Source organism: Myotis myotis, unplaced genomic scaffold (assembly GCF_014108235.1).
Source record: "Myotis myotis isolate mMyoMyo1 unplaced genomic scaffold, mMyoMyo1.p scaffold_m19_p_1, whole genome shotgun sequence".
In the NCBI taxonomy this organism is placed as follows: domain Eukaryota; kingdom Metazoa; phylum Chordata; class Mammalia; order Chiroptera; family Vespertilionidae; genus Myotis; species Myotis myotis.
In genome coordinates, this window is record NW_023416313.1 from 57,163,381 (window position 1) to 57,184,530 (window position 21,150).

At 39.2% G+C, this 21,150-nt stretch overlaps 1 protein-coding gene across 9 annotated transcripts in view; it reads left to right on the top strand.

The window, feature by feature from the left end:
* The window catches only part of ARHGAP24 (Rho GTPase activating protein 24), a 472,122-nt gene that overhangs the window by 201,097 nt on the left and 249,875 nt on the right, over positions 1 to 21,150 (top strand). For 8 of the 9 annotated variants that reach the window (XM_036338571.1, XM_036338610.1, XM_036338582.1 and 5 more), the window contains one exon: positions 6,164 to 6,251. In XM_036338571.1, the coding sequence (XP_036194464.1) occupies positions 6,164 to 6,251 (88 nt within the window). Of the gene's footprint in view, positions 1 to 3,486; positions 3,662 to 6,163; positions 6,252 to 21,150 lie in introns of those variants that run through there. The other variant, XM_036338663.1, reaches the window with a different exon arrangement.

Genomic DNA, 21,150 nt, shown 5'->3' on the forward strand with positions numbered 1-21,150 from the left:
ATTTTCTTGTTGTTTTCTCTCCTACTGCCATAGACTTTGAATCTTTGGCATTTACCATTCCCTGAGCAGCTGACCTTTCATATTCTAGTTGAGAAATAATAAGTGTTATCAAATGGCATGTATTATTGGATACCGAATACAAGGTCAAGGGCCCAGTAATTGATTGAGAAAGATTATCAAGTGAGCTCAGTTCTCTCCAAATAAGGACTCCTAACCTTGCCCCGGGTCTTCTGTCCAGGATGAGAATGTGACACTTGGTTGGATTCATTTCTCCTACTGCGAGCTGAGGATCGGGTGAGGAGGGATTTTCCTTGGCTACAACCTATTTGAGTCCCTTAAACAATGTGGATTCTTCCCAAAATTCATTGGCTGAGTCAACGTTAGAGCCACTCACCGGCACTTGAGAATGAGCAGTGAACTCCTTTTAAAGCCTCAGCTGTTCACCGGCTCCTCCCAAGGGGTCACTGAAGGGTTTGTTTCAAAATATGTTGTATTTGTATTAGCTTTCTTTGACTGCTGCAGCAAATTACCACAAACTTGGTGGTTTGAAAACAGCAGACATTTACTCTTTTTTTAAATTTTATCTTTATTATTGAAAGTATTATAGATGTAACTTTTCCCTCTACTGACACTCTGTACCCCCCACCTACCTCCCTAGCCCTTCACAGCACTATTGTCTGTGTCCATGCGTAATGCTGATATGCATATAAGTCCTTTGTTTGATCTCTCCCTGCCCCCTCCCCCTTCCCTCTGAGATTCTTCAATCTTCACTCTTTGAAATTAATTCTCAGTTCTGTATGTTGGAAGTTCAAAATCAAGGTGTAGGTAGGCCCAGACCCCCTTCAGAGGCTCGAGGAGGGAACTACTTTGGCTTTGTGACTGCCAGCATTTCCTGGCCTGAGACTGTGTCATTCCAACTTTTGCCTCCATTTCCATTTCGCCCTCTCCTCTGCGTGTGCATCGTCTCCCAGTCTCTCTGTCATAGGGCTCTTGGGACTGGATTTAAGGTCTACCCAGATAATCCAGGATAACTCTGTCAGAATCCTTAATTTAATCATGTCTGCAGAGACCTTTTTTCCTGATGAGATAACATTTATAGGTTCCAGGGATCAGGACTTGATATCTATGGGTGGCCATTACTCAGAGTACTGGGCCATATTTAGACATTTTCTAGAACTGCCTTCCACAGTCTTTATTTCAAGGCAGAAGCCTAATTTTGAGATTTCAAAATGCCCCATCCAACCTTGCCTCTTCCTGTCATTTATATTTGCTTTAAAAATATATGTACGTTTTTATCATTAAACAAGTAATAGGTGCTCATTATTAAAATTTAAAAAAAATAGGAAAAACTTAGCAAAATAAAACCATGACCTGGCTATTCAAGGATGACCTATATTAACAGTTTCATTTTTTTCCTAAGTATTTGGCATCCTCAATATATAATACCTATGACATATATGGTTGATAAATAAACAAATACGTGAATGAATCAATAAGTCACATTGTAGCTTCCTCTCACATAAGGAATATACAGGCTTAGGAAGGGAGCTTGGGTCAAATTCTGTGTCTGTGCTTTACCAGCTGCAGCTACTCAACTTATTTATGCTTCAGCACTCCTTCTGTAAAATAGTTATAATCGTCCCTCCACATAGGGCTCGGAAGATTAAATGTACAGCACAGGCCTGGCACATAGTAATTCTCAGTAGAAATTGGCTGTGATGATCCAAGGCAGAAAAGGGGGATTTCACTCTGAAGGGAAGAATGTGGAGTAGAAATTGTTGGGGGGGATGGATTTTGTATCAACATTTGAGTGTTTTTTCCCCCCAATTGCAATCTTTCAAAATGGCATGGGACACCTTAAAGAAAGGAAATAAGAGATGGTTTGAGCAAGATCAGAATGCCTTCGGTATTACAGAGATTCATATGTTAGATAAGCCTGAGAAAGGTAATTTCTAAGGTCTCTACAAATTTTGAGAGTGTGATTATAGAATTTTGGTTTTAGAATAATAATCCCTTCCTAATGTGTTTTTTCCTCCACAGTCAAGGAATTTGCCCATTTTCCAAGGAATCAAAAGCATGTAGTCAAATAGAAGTGACTAAAATGTAGCTAGAATGGTGGTGATTATGTTCCCAGGAAAACTGTTAGTGCAGAAGGACTCTGGAAGGAATTTCATGTACTTCTGCTCTGTCCAGAGGGAGAGTTCACAGGGGGTACAGGATCCTTGTGTATGAAAATAAGGGTTAAAAGCTTTTAAATAATTTTATCCAAACACTGTACATATTTTTCTCCATCACAATTAGTGACATTCTGTTAGCTTCTTAGGATCTGAACATATGTAATATTATGCAAATATTGTTTTAAAATTAAAATGAACCCAGAATGACAAATGCTTCCCAAGTGCTAAGTTTGCAGTTTATAATAAAAAACAGCAAAATGAGACATCTCTATAGAGAGTTTATTTCTATTTATTCAGAAATAACTTCATGCTATTATGTCTGTCATTGTTAATTTAAATAACAGTTGGACAATGTTATGTGTATTACTTGCTCTTATGTGTTTTATTAGCTGAGGAGAAAATAGTACATTGCAAAGTTTGCACATGACATAAATATCATGCTATTTTCTCTAAAAGACAGCTTAAAACAATGTTTAGGTTAGTATTCCCCAGTTTGCACACCAGAATTACTTTGGTTAATTCAAAAATTATACCAATTTTCAAGTTTCCCTTCTCTTGTCTTTCTGGCAGCATCCCAGGTATGAGAGTAAATAATTTCAGAGGGCAAGAAGAAACTTGGTTTACTATAAAACTTCAAACTCTTTTCAATAGCAGTCATTGATTAGAAATAGGAACATAAGTTGGGTTAATACTTAAAGATAAAATCCTTAAAGCAGCTTGCATTCATTTGTTCCTTCCCTTTTTTGTTCAAAGGAATAGGTTAGGAGTTCCCAATGCCAGGCTTTTTGTCAGGTGTTCCCTGAGCTGTATTTCCCTCCTCTATAAAGTGAGAGATACCTATGCCACAGCGTCACTGAGTGAGTTAATGATAGAATGGCATACCCATTTGTTTAACAATGAGTAACATTAGCAATCATTATCAACATCGTTATGCTATGCTATATATTATTATGGTTGTTAATTAGAAGTTTGTTTGTTTTGATTAGTCTAGCCTTGCAAACATGATGGTCAGTAAAAATTGACTTCAAAATTTCTAATTAGTTTACTCAACTAGATGATAATACTAGCAGATGTGTATAGAATCTATACACATAGAATCGCCTCATCATTTGGGGGTTAGAAAAAATGTGGGCCTAAAATATCTTTGAGCCTTCTGGAGTATAAGAAATATACTTTTTTGTCAGTATTAAAAATACTAAAAAATCTTTTGTCAGCTAAAAATAATCTGTATCAGTCATTTTTCTACAAACTACATGGGTATTAGTCTGTTCACACTTATGAAGTAGGTTCTACCTTTATCCCAATTTAAGGATGAAGAGCCTGCAGAATGGAGAGGATGGGTATCTTGCCTGAAGTCACTTCACCAATGGATGTAGAGTGGGAACCTGAGCCTAGGCAGCTCAGCTCCAGAATAGATTTACTGAACACAAACTTCATCATGATTGGTTGATTATTAAGTGGCCAGAGTTCTTTCATAATCATATGTAATGTGTTTTCTTTTCATATTAGGGGCTTATCTGTTTTTTCTTTTCAGTTTTCTGCCTTCCCTGAGTGATTTTAAAATCCAGAAATGCAAGAAAGGGCACTGTTGGACTTTCTCACTATTATCGTCTCTGTGCCTGGGATAAGGCCTGGCACATACTAGGTGTTGTTTAATACAAATTTGATGAAGAGATTAGTGAAATTGTTTGCTACAAAGAAAAAAATCAAACCAACTTACATAACTCAAATAAACATGGTTGAATAATATTTATTTCACCTTGCCCTCATTTTATTAAAGTCTATTTGCATTATAAATATGCATATTTTTAATGTATATTTTTATATAAGCTCAGACTTCACCTAGTTCCAAGTGATGCTCATAATCATTGTTCATGCTGGAAAGAATATCTCATCATTGTGCTTATGCAACTGACACAGCTACTGCACATGAATACATTTTCCAATCCAAATGTCAGAGAATAAGATCACCCTGCTTATTTTCAACATTATCTAGCCTTACCCCCAAGTCCTGTGGTTTTGGTTCGGTGATCTGACACTAACTAGAGATGAATTTCTTTTCTAGTAGCAATGTTAGCTGAAAACAAAATACTAATGTGGTTTGAATTCTGTTTCTTTTGCCAACTCTTAGCTGTCAAAGTATAAAATTATTTGTTTAACATAGTATCCCATTTTCAAACTTTAAAGATTCTTTATAAAAAGGAATAGTCCCCAGGAGGGATAGAAATAAGTATGATTTCATTATGAATATGCTGATTAATTCTTGACATGTAATTATCGCCATATGTATTGAATTCTTATGATAAAGTTTACATCCCTTTTTATTCCTGAGTTTCTTCATTCTGATCATTTGCAGTGAGGCATATTGAACATCATGGGGTAATCTTCTCTTTCTTAGAAAACGCAGCGTACTTGTGCCCTGGCTATTTGTCACTTATGATCCCAGCAAGAAATTGATGTCTCCACATCAAAAGTAGTAATTGGAGGGTTTGTGACAAAGTGTTGCAAAGGTTAATAGAAACTAACAGACAGTGAAAAACATCCTGGGGCTAAAAACTGGGAGGAACCCGTTACCACTCTTAGCTCTACAGGAACCTTAGGGAGCCAACAAGTTTAAGGATATGTGGACTAAGGCAGCTGCCCAGGTAACTAGGGCCAAATTGCTGCCTCACATGGAGAAGACAAGTCAATAATTATCTTGTCTTCTGACCTCCTGCTATGGCCTGTCAAACCCAACCTGCAGCCTGTTTTTTTGCAATTTATACAGAGTTGTCTCCTGAAGTTTTGAATAGAGCGATGAGTGGAGGGAAGATCTGGTGGCCTGGGAGGGGGCGGAGCACGCAGGAGAGTTGTTTATTCAGGAGAGTGGCTTGAATTTACTTTATAAAACACATGTACAGTTTAATATCCCAAGCAGAGCCAAAAGGCATAGAATTAAACAGGAGACATATGTACACACATAATCACATACCTGCATGCATAAATGAATATTGTATCTCCCTGGAAGGTTAGATGCTATGTTCTAAAACTAAGTTAAATCATAAATTTAATTACTTCACAAGATCATTTAATTAAGTAAAATAAACTTATAATTGAAAAAACTGATCTTATCACTTTTTATAGAAATCATATAGATTACAAACCTATATATAAAAGAAAGGTCTTAATTAGACTGACTATTTACAATGTATTTAGTAATTTTAAAAAATCATTGAAAAATACCAAGAAGCCATGGAAAGTAGGTGCTTCAAGAAAGCATGGTTAATAGTGCTGAAAGCTCCTGGGAAGTCAAGTTCACTGATGATTGAAAATTGTCAAGCATGAAGCTTGTGAGAATCATGTAATTGGAATTATGGGTGCACAAACTAGGGTACAGTGGATACATGTAAGGATATAGATTCAGTGTAGATAACTATGCTAGGCAAGGGGATGAAAAGATGATAGCTGGAGGGGGAGCTGGAGTCTAAATTATTTAATAGGATAAACTTTTAAACATGTCTCAGAACCATGAGAATGATACGCTAAAGAGAGAGAAATTTAACAGGAAAGAGAAAGGATCATTAAGAGAAAGCTGTGGTAACACGGACTGAGTTATTTATTGTCTCTGCCTTGGTTTTCACAACTATGGATGGGGAAAATATACCTACCTCATAAGATTATTCTAACAATTAAATAATATGTTAATAGAATGTTTAGTAAAAGTTTGGCATACAGAATGCATTGAATACATTGGTGCTTAAAATGGATCCGGCACCTAACACTACCTCATACTTATTAGATGGTCAACGTATATTTGTTATATGTTGAATGAATATGAATCTGTTACATGATTTTTGATTAGTTGGGAATATAAATGAGTCAGGTTCATGTTACGATACACTAGTTATAGATGCACCTTGACTATTCACTGATGATGATTATGATGATGATACTATTTAATATTTGCCACCTGATGATGTTGGTGTTTGGGGCATTTGTGTTCACAGGGTGCCATTTTCCTGCCTGGAAATAAAGTCCTGGAACATCCCTGCAATGAAGAGAGTCCAGGGAAATTCCTTTTTGAAGTAGTTCCAGGTAAGGTGGTTTTCTGGTTTGATTGCATTATTGCTGTTCCATATTGGTAAAGGTGAAAACAAGTCAGACAGCCTTTATTCATGGCTGAGAACTTTAATTTGAGGAGGCAGGTATCACATTTGGTTCCTATTTACAGAGATAATGACTCCAGGCTTCTACACTTGGTACAAATGAACGTTAGCGCGCACACACAAAAACGCATGGCCACATGATTATTGGATACCCATCTGTCCACAGACTCCGGAGTGACCAGAAGTCAAGACACAACATCGCTAAGACACTCTTGGAGACGAGTTTCTTGCAATATGAAAATTTTAGCAAGGTATTATAGGTAGACTGCATTCTCCAGCTGATTTACTGCCATAATTTCCTCATAAAATGACATTGTAAAGAAGCCTTTGATATAAAAACAAAAGAAAGGAAAAAACCTCCTTCAACAACTAACAAAATGTTGCAGTTCTGTACCTCAACTTTGTTCCCAACCAACCACTTCCATATGTTTGGCTTGTAAAGTTGAGGATGCCTCTGCCAAGTGATCAGATCCTGCAGTTAAATTTCTTCAACATCTGTTCTTTTTTTTCCTTCTATTCATCTTCATTCATCCCTCTCAGAGTACCTGGTTTTCACTTAAACCTTTAACTCACCCAGCAACAATTTCTTCAAGGCCATCAGCAACTTTTTGGATGAGATTTTTAGCCCTTCCTTAATCCCTAATGTAAGAAAAAAGAGAGGGATGTACTTTTTATAGCATTGGCTCTGACAGACCCAGTTGATGTGCAATTGACATTGATTTACTCATAGTCTAGGGTGAGTTTTAATTTATTTGGGTGACTAATATGTAATGCATATCAATAAAGCTGGCACAGAGGCAATCAACAAAATATTTCCCCCAGATTTATAAATGTTGGGAATCTAAAATGTGAAAGCATATTTTTCTCCTCAATGAAAACAGCTGTAGCATTGAGTTCATCTGGCTCACAGTGGAATCCATGACTAAATGTTAATTAATGCAGCTGAAGTGCAGAAAGGTTAGTCAGATGCACTGTGTTATTTGTTTCCCTCCAAGGAGAACATATTGCAAGAAACCTGAATCTTGTTTGCTCTATTAAGAGCTTTTTTATACTTACTTCTTAGTGGAATACTCTGTATGGGACCAAATTCCAGATGTTGCAAAGTCTTTGAAGTATCAGAAGTGGAAATTTCTTTCCCTATTTATCCTCAAACATTAGGGCCCGTTGGCTTTTAAATGAGCCTGGTATTAAACTGACAGCTTTGGCTCTTTATCTCCAATGTAATTTGAAAGGTCTACTACTGTGTAGAGATTCCATCTTTCTCTTGTTCTGATGTAATATATATGGATATTGTCAAGACTCCTAGAGACAGCTGTGTCTTCGAGCTCAGGAAGTCACGAAACCTTCCCTCCAAGATTGCTGTTCTAGGGCATGTGTTGCATATGCAGTGCACATGAAATAATGGCTTTTGATGAGCAAAACTTAAGAAGCTCAAGACTCTATGATGTGGAATCTGAAGGTTGTTCTTTCAAAACAAATGAGCCCAGAGCGCATTTGAAAAGATGCTTCCTGAATCATTAGTACAATATGTGTAGCTTCTAAATTAGGATTTATAATTCTGAAGTGACAAGAGAATTGTCTCAAATGTTTCTTTGAAGAGGGATTTGGAAAATCACTATGGCCACAGTGAGAATTCAGTGTCTGTGCCATTAATCTTGGTCATTGGGGGTTTATTGGTGGGCCCCATCAGGATGGAATTTCAGGCAAATGCTACTGTATTCGTATGAAATGTGGGGATCTGTATCGCATGATTTTTATCAATTTTTGCAAAATCAGGATTACTCAGGAATAGAGTGACATGGTTTCTTTTTGCAAATGGGAATGACAAGATGATATTTTCTGAGATTTCTAATTGTGAAATAGTTTGACGTGGGGAGCCTGTGAAGTGCAATAGTGATTTCTTTTATCAGAAAGGATAGGAGACAGGAAAGATGGAGAAAATGTGGTCATTGCCATATATAGAATCCTCTTCATACTGAAGGCGTATCATCATAACACATACTTATTCTACATTGCTTTCTCTGTGAAATTCTCTTGATCACCACTTCTAAAAACCCATGCTGCAGATGATGCTTACAGAACCAGCACTATTCCATCTCTATGGACATGCACCTTAGGCCCAACTACCCAAGGGATAGCCATTAATAGGATACCTTAATCCCACGTGCTTATAATGGTATCTAAAAAAACTGGTAATAGCTTCCAGGAAGCCCTTTGACAAATATTCTAGTACTATATACATACACATTTGTGTGTGTGTGTGTGTGTGTGTGTGTGTGTGTGTGTGTACAAGCAGGGTAGGCAAATATAGGTTTATAGTTGTTCATATGGAAAAAGACATGCAGGTTATAATTATTACAATAGCTTTATTTTTTAATATATTTTTATTGATTTCAGAGAGGAAAGAAGAGGGAGAAAGAGATAGAAACATCAATGATAAGAGAGAATCATTGATTGGTTGCCTCCTGCACACTGGGGATTGAGCTCACAATGTGGGCATGTGCCCTGACTGGTAACTAAACTGTGACCTCCTGGTTCATAGGTCGACATTCAACCTCTGAGCCATGCAGGTCAGACTACAATAGCTTTATTAATACTGTGCTTCACATACTCAAAACTGTAACCTACTTTTGCCCCACCCTATATATAGAGGGAGAAAGAGAGTTTATGACATGTGTATATATCTTTATAGTTCCCAGATCTTTGTTTTGTTTTTGCTTTAGTCCAAAATATCTTATGATATTAAGCAATCATGTGCAAATGAGAAAACAAGATTTTTCAAAAGAATTGGGCATCTTACTACAATTCTATGAGTCCGGCTATATTATTTATTACTTTGGGTAGTATATTTCTGGGCAGGCTTTGAGCTTTTATAAAAACCTACCTGAAAAAAAAAATCTGCCATAATTTAGGATTAATTTTTTATAGATTTGCTATCTCATAAAATGAATTATCTCGTAATAATGCCATGATTTAAAGCATTTCACTTCAATTTTTTTCCATTTATCTACTTGTTATTCAAAAAGGAGGTGTTAGCCAAATTGGCGTATTTGAATACTTCACTGTCTGACATGCCAAATTTTAGATTGGATTATGTTTTATGGCCAAGTGCTAAGTTTTTGGGAAATGTGGTTGAGAAAAGAAGGTTGGCAGACCTTTAATGTATAGTGCTCAAAGGAAGAGCTTTGCTTCTCTCAAAATGTGTACTTGGAAGTTTTTCTTGTGATGTTTAAAAAAATTAACAGAATAATTAATGGAATGATGATGCCTTAACTTTCTCAGAAGAATAGTCTGTTACACGGAGAAAAGGCAATAGTTGTTCAAAGGCAGACAGAGACTGGTAGAGAGAGACAAGGAAGTATGTGCTCTAAGGAGTTAGGAACCACACCTTTCTCCCTCATTACTTCATCCCTAACACCTAGTACAGCATAAGGCAAGGTGCGGACAAAGGTTGAAGTGTGTGTATCTACCAGGTTTATGGAGGAATCTCAATCATATGAATGCTGTTTTTTGTTGTCGTTGTTGATTGGCTACCACTACTCCCAACTCGGTGATGCTGATCTCTTACTTCCTGCTGTGTGGGATCTTTCCATCCCCTGGTGCAGCTAAGACCTCTGTGGCCCTCATGGCTGAAGTGGTGGGCAGCTTCTCATGTCCTTTTCCCACTTCTCTGCCTTCCCCTCTGATGATGATACTGAGAGAAGGATGGAAGAAGGTGATCTTCCGACCCAAATGCTTCTGCAGGGATATAGCTCCTTTGCACTGCCTGCTTCGTACATGTCTCCCCAAATGCTGACTCTCTCATCGAGTGCAGTTGGGGATTTTTCAACATCCCTAGAAAGGGAGATGCACCTCACATCGTAGGCTGTTCTGTCTTGGGCATGATCTTGTTGGACGGGACACCAGCAAAGGGACTCAAAGGCCAGCTGCTTTCCTTGTGGTTACTCAGCTACCAGGAGTCCCACGTACCTGCCAAGTAAGAGCAGTGCAGGCTGTTTCGCTGCTGCTGCCTCACTGCACCCGCCACCTTGCCGCTGCCTCCATGGCGAGTGAGCTTCAGACCCAGTGGGTTCAGTGGCTTTCCAAGCCTCACGCAAGTCTTCAGCTTGGAGAAGTTGTGGGTGACCATTCTAGCACACTTCAAAATTTACGAGCAACTTTCTCATGATTTTCTGATTTGTTCTGTTGGTTGGGAGAAATTCTTTTCCTCCTCGTCAAAAACAATAGTGTTTATCTTGAAAACTGTTGTCTCCAAGCAGCACTTCCTCTTTTCTAGTCTTCCTCTTGTGCTAGTCAAGAACAGGCAAATGGGGTTTGGGTTTCTTTGAAATGCCTTCTCTCTATAAACCCTGTAGGGAAGTGGCTTGGCACAACTTCCATTGTTCTTTACAAGTTGGAATGTTAGTTTTTAGCACTTTTTAATTCATATTTAGATCTTACTAATTCTGGGTAATGGAAAGACATTTTTAAAAAATCTATAGCTATCTAAAATCTTCGTCTGGATTCTGGGGAAGCACATTCTGATGGAGAGTTATGATCACATGTTTATTGGGGAGTGCTCTCTGAAGATACTTCATCTGTGAGGAAGTGAGGAAAGCAGGGTGGGCAAAGGGAGAGGCTGTCCCATGACATCATTGCAACGGAAGTCTCAGCTGATGGTATGGGGAGCCCTGGAGCTGGGTTGCCCCTCAGAGTTGTTCTAAAGTGAGGGACCAGACCTGTTTCCTGACATCAGCTGGCCAGCCATTGGTTGAAAAGAGGGGAGACAAATAAACTGGGGTGAAGTAGTATCCTGTTGCAGTGGAGAACAAGTTCCATGAGGGCCTCTGTGAGCCACCAGCAGTCCATATCCCAGCCTCTGGGATTTATTGCATTAAATATCCATTATAGCACCTACAGCTTATCTGTATCCCAGGCAAGTCCTGGCTCTTTGCATGAATCACTTTATTTAACCTTTATTACAATTCTTGGAGGCAGCCTATTGTATTATTTCCATTCCCAAATAAAGAAACTGAGGCACAGAGAAGTAATTTGATCAAGGTAAAACAGCTAACTCCAGCTAGTGAATGTATATGCGTGTGTGTGTGTGTGTGTGTGTGTGTGTGTGTGTGTATGCATGCATCACTGATTTACCTTTCCCAAGGTAAAGCTCCCAGAAATTAAACTAAAGTTTTATATATATAATCTGACTTCAAAATACGAGGTATTAGAATTTTGAGCATAGTTTTTGAAATATGAATATGTGAATATTTTTGTTATTCTTAGTTGAAACGGATATACTTGAATCTCTTCTTAACTTCTCCATTAAGAATGAGAGTTTCAGCCCTAACTGGTTTGGCTCAGTGGATAGAGCGTCGGCCTGCAGACTGAAGGGTCCCAGGTTTGATTCCAGCTAAGGGCATGTACCTTGGTTGCAGGCACATCCCCAATAGGAGGTGTGCAGGAGGCAACTGATGGATGTTTTTAACTCTCTATCACTCTCCCTTCCTCTCTGTGAAAAATCAATAAAATTATATATTAAAAAAAAGAATGAGAGTTTCAGCACTTGAAGTGAGACTAGGCATTTTCATTTATTTGCAGTTATTTTTAGGTTTATGCCTATCATTACAATAGGCACTGGATAAAGATGCCCATTCACAGTGCTTTTGAATGTATGTTCTAAAGCCAAACTATACTGTCATGAAAAAGTGGGGAGAGAAATATGCTTGTCCACAGTGTCCTTACTTACATGTGAATAACTATGCCAAAGGAAGAATCTACACCTGTAATTTTTCCCTACAAAAAAACTGATACACTGGGGTTCACTTCTCTTCATTACAGAACTCACGTTGCAGAAACCGTCTCAGCTTCTTCACCAACTTGCTCCACACACTGGCCAAGTTATCACTCACTATCTAGCCAGCAGCAGACACACCTGTTGGCAATCAGTCCACTGACCTGCATAGATATTATCCAAGCAGAGACCCATTATGAGTTTCAAAAGCAATTACCAATATTACAAACTCTCAAAACCCCATTGTGCCCAGTGCCCCAAATCAGTAAGAACTAGAACTTGGATGTTTTCTCATCCTCTTCCTTCTCCCAAGGAAAGAAATGAGGAACACACAAGAAAATAGGATGAGGGGTAAAATGTTGGCTATAGAAACAAAGAAAAAAAAAAGGAATTTTGAAGGGTATTCTAAAGTGATTTTCATCTGCCTGGAAATGAAATTAAGCCCTTCAAAAAAAGTGAAGGTGTCATTTTCCCCACCATTACCCATGACTACACTAATAATTTTCAATAACCTCAGACAATTGCATATTGCTGCTGTAAATTTCACTAACATTTATTTCATTCTAATTACTTTCCAGAAGAATTTTTAGGAGCTAAATGAAAGGTTAGAGAACGTGGATGTCTTTATCTGTCTATCTAGCTTTCTCTATATGTAGCTCATTATCTCTATTTCCTTTGCATCTATTTATTTCATCTATATACACACATGTCTAATATGACAATTTTTCTATTATTCATAATTCCATGCTATATTATTCATCAGTTTTTACTTTTACCTCTCAGATTCAGTTTTCTCCTGGTCCTATGATTATAATTCTACAGACCTATTTTATGCATTTACTAAAGAACTCCCTAGACAGAATATTTTATATGTCTGGAGACTGTAAAATTTTTAATTTCCCAAAACCTGAACTGATTTAGATGGTCAATGCAGCTGTGCTATATAATAGACCAATATTTGTGTTTTTGAGATAATGATGTTACAACAGCAGTTAAAATTTATCATCCACGTCTGTATTTGCAACTACTTCTAGGATGAACAAATAAAGTCATTGGATATATTAATTTTCTGTCACTTAAAAATGTAAGCCAGGCCTTGGGTGGTGTTGCTCAGTGGTTAGAAATTAACCCACACATCACAGAGTTGTGGGTTTGATTCCCGGTCAAGAGCATGTCCCTGAGTTGCAAATTCAATTCCCAGCCCCAAACTGGGTATGCACCATGTTTCTCTCTCTCCCTCCCCTCCCCCTCTCTCTCCCTCTTTCCCTCCCTTCTCCCCTCCCTCCCTCCATCCCTCCCTCCCATCCATCTACACTAATAAAAGACAAAGATGCTAATTCACCATAACTTCGCTATGTCCAAGCCACGCCCACCAGCCAATCAGAGCTACTACATGCAAAATAACCCAACCAAGATGGAGGCCAGCAGCCACGGAGCTGGAGCAAGCAGGAGGCTTGGTTGCCCTGGCGATAAAGGAAGCCAAGCTTCCCGCCTGCTCTGGCCAGCTGTGGCCTCTGCAAAAGGCAACAAAGTTTCAATTATAGAAGCTAAATAAATCCCAAATACCTGCTTCCAGCCAGCCTCCACTGGGAGCTTGGGTGGCTGGGGGCTGTGGCCAGGTGAAAACAGCCATCAGCCCCTCACACAGGTTGGCCAGGCACCCCAGCGGGGACCCCTACCCTGAAGGGGCTGTGACCAGCCTGAAAACAGCCATCAGCCCCTCACCCAGACTCTCCAGGGACTCCAGCAAGACCCTCAACCCTGAAGAGGGTGTGGCCAGCCTGAAAATGGCCCTCAGCCCCTCACCCAGGCTGGCCAGGCACCCCAACAGGACTCCCATCCTGAAGAGGCTGTGGCCAGCCTGCAAATAGCCATTAGCCCCTCACCCAGGCTGGCCACACCACCATGGGGTGAGGGTCCCCACTGGGGGGCTTGACCAGCCTGCAGACAGCCATCAGCCCCTCACCCAGGCTGGCCAGGCACCCCAGTGGGACCCTCACCCTGATCCAGGACACCCTTCAGGGCAAACCAGTAGGCCCCCACCCATGCACCAGGCCTCTCTCCTATATAAAAAAAAAGGGTAATATGCAAATTGACCCTAACAGCAGAGTGACTGGGAATCACTGGTCACTATGACACACACTGAACACCAGGGTGCAGACACTCAATGCAGGAGCTGCCCCCTGGTGGTCAGTGCGCTCCCACAGGGGGAGCTCTGCTCAGCCACCAGCCAGGTTGACGGCTGCCAGTACAGTGGTGGTGGTGGGAGCCTCTCCCACCTCCTCAGCAGCGCTAAGGATGTCCGACTGCAGCTAGGCCTGCTCCCTGCTGGCAAGTGGACATCCCCTAGGGCTCCCGGGCTGCCAGAGGGATGTCTGACTGCCAGTTTAGGCCTGATCCCCCCGGGGAGCGGGCCTAATCCAGCAGGTGGTCATTCCCCGAGGGGTCCCAGACTGCGAGAGGGCACAGGCCATGCTGAGGGACCCTCCTGAGTGCACAAATTTTTGTGCACTGGGCCTCTAGTTTTCTATAAAAAATCAATGGGAAAAAGATCCGTGGGTGAGGATTAACAACAACAATAAAAATGTAAACCAGTATTTGGTGTGTCTATTTTAAATGAAAATGTGGGGGTATTGTAAGTGTTTTAACATCAACATCATCTTCTTGATCATTAGTTAAATATGCTGCTGGAACATTTACTTTTAGAACACTCTCTTTATCTTATCTTTCTCTTTTGTGTTAGTACAGTAAGTTAAAATCATGCAATTGTATTTGTTATCCAAAGGCAACTATATTTTTTATCTGCCTAAGTCTATAGACTGCCCTGAAGCTTGTGTTTTTTTAAAGTTCCTTTTTGCTTAATTTGTGCAAATTATTTAGAGAATGCGAGTAGGAGTTGTTTATGGCATGAAAACATAATTCTATATACACAAGTAGTTCTGAACATGAGTTAAATAAATGCATTGAAAATCAGCATGCTTTAGCTACTAAGTATTCTTTCATATAAAAAATGCATTTGGGATTTTTTGCTTCTACATTCCCTTGCTAGTTAAAACGCCTTAAAATTTTACATTTAAAAGAGCATTTAAAATGTTTGCAATCTCTTGAAATTCTGGCTAATGCTTCGTCAACCAGAAGGCATTTGGGGCATTTATAAACCAGTTGTAAGTGTGATCTCATGATTGCTCTTATGAGAAATGCTGAATGCAGCGTGCTCTCTCACAGTGTTTGTGGACATGTGGATCCGTGCACATTTAGTTTTATCATTCACTCTACATGCTAGGTCAGGATCAGCAAATATTTTCTGAAAAAGACCAAAGTAAATGTTTCAGCCTTTACAGGCCATAAAGTCTCTGTTACAACTATTCAACTTTGTTGTTGTAACATAAACAAATGGGCATGGCCGTGTTCCAATAAAACTTTATGAATGGACACTGACATTTGGATTTTATATAATTTTCAAATCTAAAGAAATATCCTTCTTTTCAGTTGTTTTTTTTCTAATAGCTTAAAAATGTAAAAAACAGACAGTGGGCTAGATTTAACCCATAGGCCATAGCTTGTGGACCCCTATAGTGAGATTTAAAAAAAGCAAACCTATGAAAAGGAGTCTGAGGATACTAATATAAATCACTAATCCTTGCTGGTGCCATCAGAGCCAGAATTAGAGCTCTGAGACAGCCTGTCTCCCCAGGCCATGGCATTACCCCATGGCTGCCTCAAAATCAGGATGCAGGAGCTGCTTGCCAATCTTTTTATTTAGCAGCTCTATCATTGAATGCTATCTATTTTTTTTCCCACCAGGATGAACCTAAAAAGTTTTAGTGACCAAACTGAAATTCTCTGTTTAAACCCTGTTATGTCTCATTTAGAACTCTAGATCCTGACCAAAGCTAAAATCTGTTTCATGACTTTTTAAAGAAATGAATACCATTAATAGGATATTGAGTGCGCCTAGCCTGAAAAAAAATCTCCCATACTTTGTCCAGTCCACACAAGTTCATGAAGATATTCATAAGTATTCTGTTCTTTTGCAAGATCAAATAGCTTGAAGTATCATCAAAACTATCCTTTTTACAATGTACATACCTTAAAGATCTAAGTATCTTACAGAAAAGGACAGTACTGTGTTCATTGGTAAAACTAACAAATTAATTTTCTCAGAGGGGTGGTTTATTTATCCTACCACGCATTTATTAACATCTCTACCCCTCACCCCCCAGTTCTATAACATCCGTATGAAAAACACTCCCTTAATATTTGTAGTAAATGTTTACAGAAATTGTGTCAGGTCCTGTAGTCTTGTATTTCAGGCTTTATCTACAATGGTTCACTTAATATGACTATACCTGTGATAGATACCATCTTCCTTATTAGTAAACAATGGCACAAACTCACATTTCTAACAAATGTTAAAACTAAGCTTTACACCTATCTGAGCCCACAAAGCCACCACATGCCACAGATTTCTTATACCAGTAAGAATATGGATAGGCTTATTATCTAGATCCAACAGAGGCCCAAAGTCCAAGAATTAAGAGACATAGGATGACAACTGAAGAAATGAGATTAAGGGTTTAAAAGTTCGTGTACTCTGCATTTCCTTCCACTCTCATGAGACTCAACATCTTAAAAATTGTTTGTATTCAATTTCTGTCCCATTACATTTAACGCTCTTAAGTAGAAACAATGCCTTCCATCCCCAGTGTCTAGCAGAGTGGCTGTCATTTAGTAGATGCTCAATGCATGCCTACTGAATTAATGAGTAAACTGAACCTCAGTTTATCATCTGTGTCATGATTGTATTGGATTATACAAAATCAGCTCTTTCTCTCAATGCCATAGAAAACAAGAAACTAGAGACTTTCATTAATTCACAGATGATACTCTTTAAAAAGTAGTCTGCATTTCCTCATCCTTCATTAATACTAAAACCAATCGTGTCAGTACTTTGGTGGCAGAAGGTGTTTATTTGCATGTTATTTGCTGCAAATGTGATCCTCCTCCCCACTGTGTTTTGTGGCATGGTTTCATTATGCATTCAGAGGCTATTTGTGTTCACCTGTCTTTTTCATCCAATAATTGGGAAGAAAATAGACAGTAAAGTGCTAGGCAAATGTCAGCCACTGTCATTATGATAAGAGAGTTTCTCCAGGCAGTTCTTTTTCTGTGGTAGGGCTCCTTTGAGCTGTATCTTAGCTAGGGAGAGAGTATGTTTGAATGAGTCAATGGCCAGTGGACAGAAAAACCAATAGACTGGAAAGGATCAGGGAATGAGAAAGAGAAAGTACACTTCACAGGAAAAAGAACATATCAGAAGAAGAAAGGTGAGTGAGCAGAGAACACACTGGTCATGCGAGTGGGACAGAAGCTGGCACCAAGGGGAAACTGGCATATCACTAAGTCCTGTGCCAACTCTCAGGGAACCAGGGAAGTCCTTTATTTTATTTTATTTTATTTTATTTTATTTTATTTTATTTTATTTTATTATTTTATTTAACACAAAACTGAGCTGAAGTGGTCCTAAAGGTTTTAAAAAGCAAGACCTCAAGGACCATCTGCAACCCAATTATGTGTCCTTGGGGCTTTTGGACTTCCTGGCTTAAGTAAAATAAAAACAAATGAACAAATAGAACAAAAACAGACTCTCATAGAAACAAGAAACAAACGGATGATTGCTACAGGGAAAGGGAGAGGAGGAACAGATGGGTAAGAAAGATGAAGGGGGATATAGTCACTAATATCACACAAAGTGTGATAACTTCGCACGGTGACGGATGGTTACTAGGCTTACTGTGGCAAGCACATCATAAGATATAAAATGTCGAATCACTATGTTGAATATGTGAAACTAATACAATCTTATACATCAACTATACTTTAATTAAAAAATTTCAATCTAGTACCAAAAAGGTAAGATGAGTTGTGGGTCATATTAATATGATGTACTAACAAAGTTAGGAGAGAAACCATTGTATCATTTTTATTGCCTTTTCTGTCATAACAAAGTTAGAGGGCAGAATATAATATAAAAGAATTATCTTTGTCTGTTAGTCTGTGGGTTCATATTTCCTGTCCATTTTTCAAATGCTGCTTTTCTTAAAAATGTTCCATCTTCACATCCCATTATACCAAGCCAAGGAAGGCCTGAGAGGCCCTGGGTCTTGTAGAAATGTAGGGTCCAACCTGGAATCTCTACTCCTTAAATAAGAAAGCTGGCAATATGAGGCAAAGCCACCTACGGCTTATAAAACCCCAATTATCCCAGGTGCTTTGCTAAATACTTTGCCAAGTCCCAAACTGTTTTCTTGAGGTATCTGAGAGTAGAGCAGTAAAGGCCCCTTTTCACAGTGATTTAGAAAGAGAGCTGCCTATGGGCGGGTGGCTACGAGTTGATGGTGAGAAAGGAACACAGAGAGGGCCTCCCTGGAGGCCGAATAAAGAAGAGGAGAGAGGTCTGAGATGTCTCTGACAGACAGGACTAGGTCAGATCCCAGCTGCACTGCTGGAGCTAGTTGCTAGGCTCTCCAAGCCACAGTTTCCTCTGAGCAAATATGAAGTAAGAACACCTCCCTCTTCAGGTTGTGTTGAGGATGTAAAGAGACAAGAGTATGGGGATCACTTCGGACTCTGCCTGGCCTGAAGTAAATCTTAGTGATGAGTAGTAACATTTTGGAACAATGGTTTAAATGGTGCTATGTATAAATAAGTGCTGGATACTGAATTGTTGTAGATGGGATTATAAATGCAGTGAAATTGAGGAAGCAAAAGGTCAGTGTCAGGGACTAGAATAATCAAGGAAGTCTTCCCAGAGTCAGTGAGTCGGCCCCTGGAATTTAAAGAACCCACATGATTTTGATTAGCTGACTGTGGTGTGACAAATCACAGGCTGAACAAATATTGGCAGAGGCCTGACGGAAGTTCTGAGACTAGACAGGGGTACTAATGGAGTAAGACGGGGTTGTGCCAGGGACATGCAGTGTGACTCGCGTGTATACCTGCCGATCCAGGATGTCGCGGAGAGGTGGCCATTTGGTTATTTCTCTGACAGGGACAACTCGGGGAAGCCCTCAGTCCTAGGGAATTTGACAGTGTTCAGACATGAGGCTGCCCCCACATTGGCAATCAGTTAATTTTGTGAAAATATACAGCTAAATACTAATCAATGCTTATATTTCAAACATCGGAGTAATAAATCTAAATTCAAACTTCTATATTACGTTCAGTTTCGTCAAATCAGCTATGAGTCTAATAAGTCTCACCAGCGTAAGAGGCCACTAGAGTATTATTGTGGAGTGGCGCTGGTTTAAGGATCCTCCGGTCCCATACAGAAGGTTTCCCCCTGAGCTCCTACTAAGCAGCACTATTTAAAAAAATCACATTTTATGTGTCTGTGACAAGAAAGAGGGATTGGTAGAAAGAGTATTTATTAGTTTGCTAGGGCTGCGGCAACACAGAACCACAGACTGAGGGGCTTAAAAAACAGAAATGTATTTTCTCACCACCTGGAGGCTAGAAGTCCAAGATCAACGTATCAGCAAGATTGGTTTTTTCACTGAGGCCTCTTTGCTTTCCTTGTATGTGGCCACTTTCTCCCTGTGTCATCACATGTCTTCTTGCCTCTGTGCCCATCGGTGTCCTAATTTCTCGTTTCTAGTCAGATTGGATTAGGACTCACCCTCAGGACCTCATTTTAACTTAATTAAAATTAAATGGGGTCTCTAAAGATCCTATTTCTACATGGGGTTAGGATCTGAGGTTCAAGGGGTTAGGACTTCAACATGTATACTTTGGGAAAACACAACTCAGCCCATAACAGAGTATAAAAGGAGATGAGATATCATTGTTCTTCCAAAGGCTTTGCTTTTATATGTATGAAGCAGACTCTTCCTCATGTTTATTACTAACTATTTGAGCTGCACCCAAACAAAGAAGTAGCCATTCAGATTTTTCTATTTATACATTAGACCACAGTCAAAAATTCCACTCAATTTTTTCATACATGTTGGAAAACCAGAATAATTTAGGAAGCAAAGTATTAACTGAGGACATGTGAAATAGCAATGGAGACTGCCCAGAGAAAGAACAAATATTTTATTTATTTATTTTTAAATATATCTGTATTGATTTCAGAGAGGAAGGGAGAGGGAGAGAGAGATTAAAAAAACATCAATCACGAGAGAGAATCATTGATAGTCTGCCTCCTGCACTCCCCCCACCAGGAACCAAGCCCACAACCCAGGCATGTTCATAGGTCAACACTCAATCACGGAGCCATGCCGGCCAGGCAAGAACAAATGTTTTATATAGCTAGTCTTTCTGGCACATTTAAATCCTGTCTTTGGATTTTAAAAAAATCTCCTTAATTTTGTTTTTAGGTTTGTTTTTGTTGTCCTATTTCTAACACTTTGCCTAAAGGAAATAGACTAGACATCTCGCCTTGTGTTGTTATCTTTAGATATTTTAAGTCCAGGCTAATTTTTATTTGGGAACAAACTCCTTTCTAAAAGTGGTACACTCATGCATCCAATACTGCTGTGATGTGTTTAGTCAGGGCAAGAAAGCCAAGGGAACCCCTTGATACATCTTATCCAGTTGCCCAAACCTTCTGTAGTGAATTACCAACTTGTCATTCAGGGTGTAGAAGAGCTAGGAGTATCAAAACAGGCAATTAAGGCTTTAGGAAATGATTAGTGCAGGGGCATGACATAATGTAGGGTTCATTTTTCTAGCACCAGTTACATTGTCCTTCACATGACTCATTATTTCTGATGTGTCACTTGCTTACAGGAATCACAGGGGAGATAATGACAGAACTGTGCAGAACTGTATCTTTGGCTCTACTCTAAGGGCTGTGATTTGTCACAATGGGCTCTTTGATTGAAAGACAAATAACTCATTTTGATGTGGATGTAACTGATGCAAATCAATTATCATTTGAATCATTGGTTTATTTTGTATTTTATTTTTTGTCAACCTCTCTCTCCCATAAATAACCTTACTGCCAACTTAATTTTATGGAAATTACCCTGATTTCCTGATACCAAATATACAA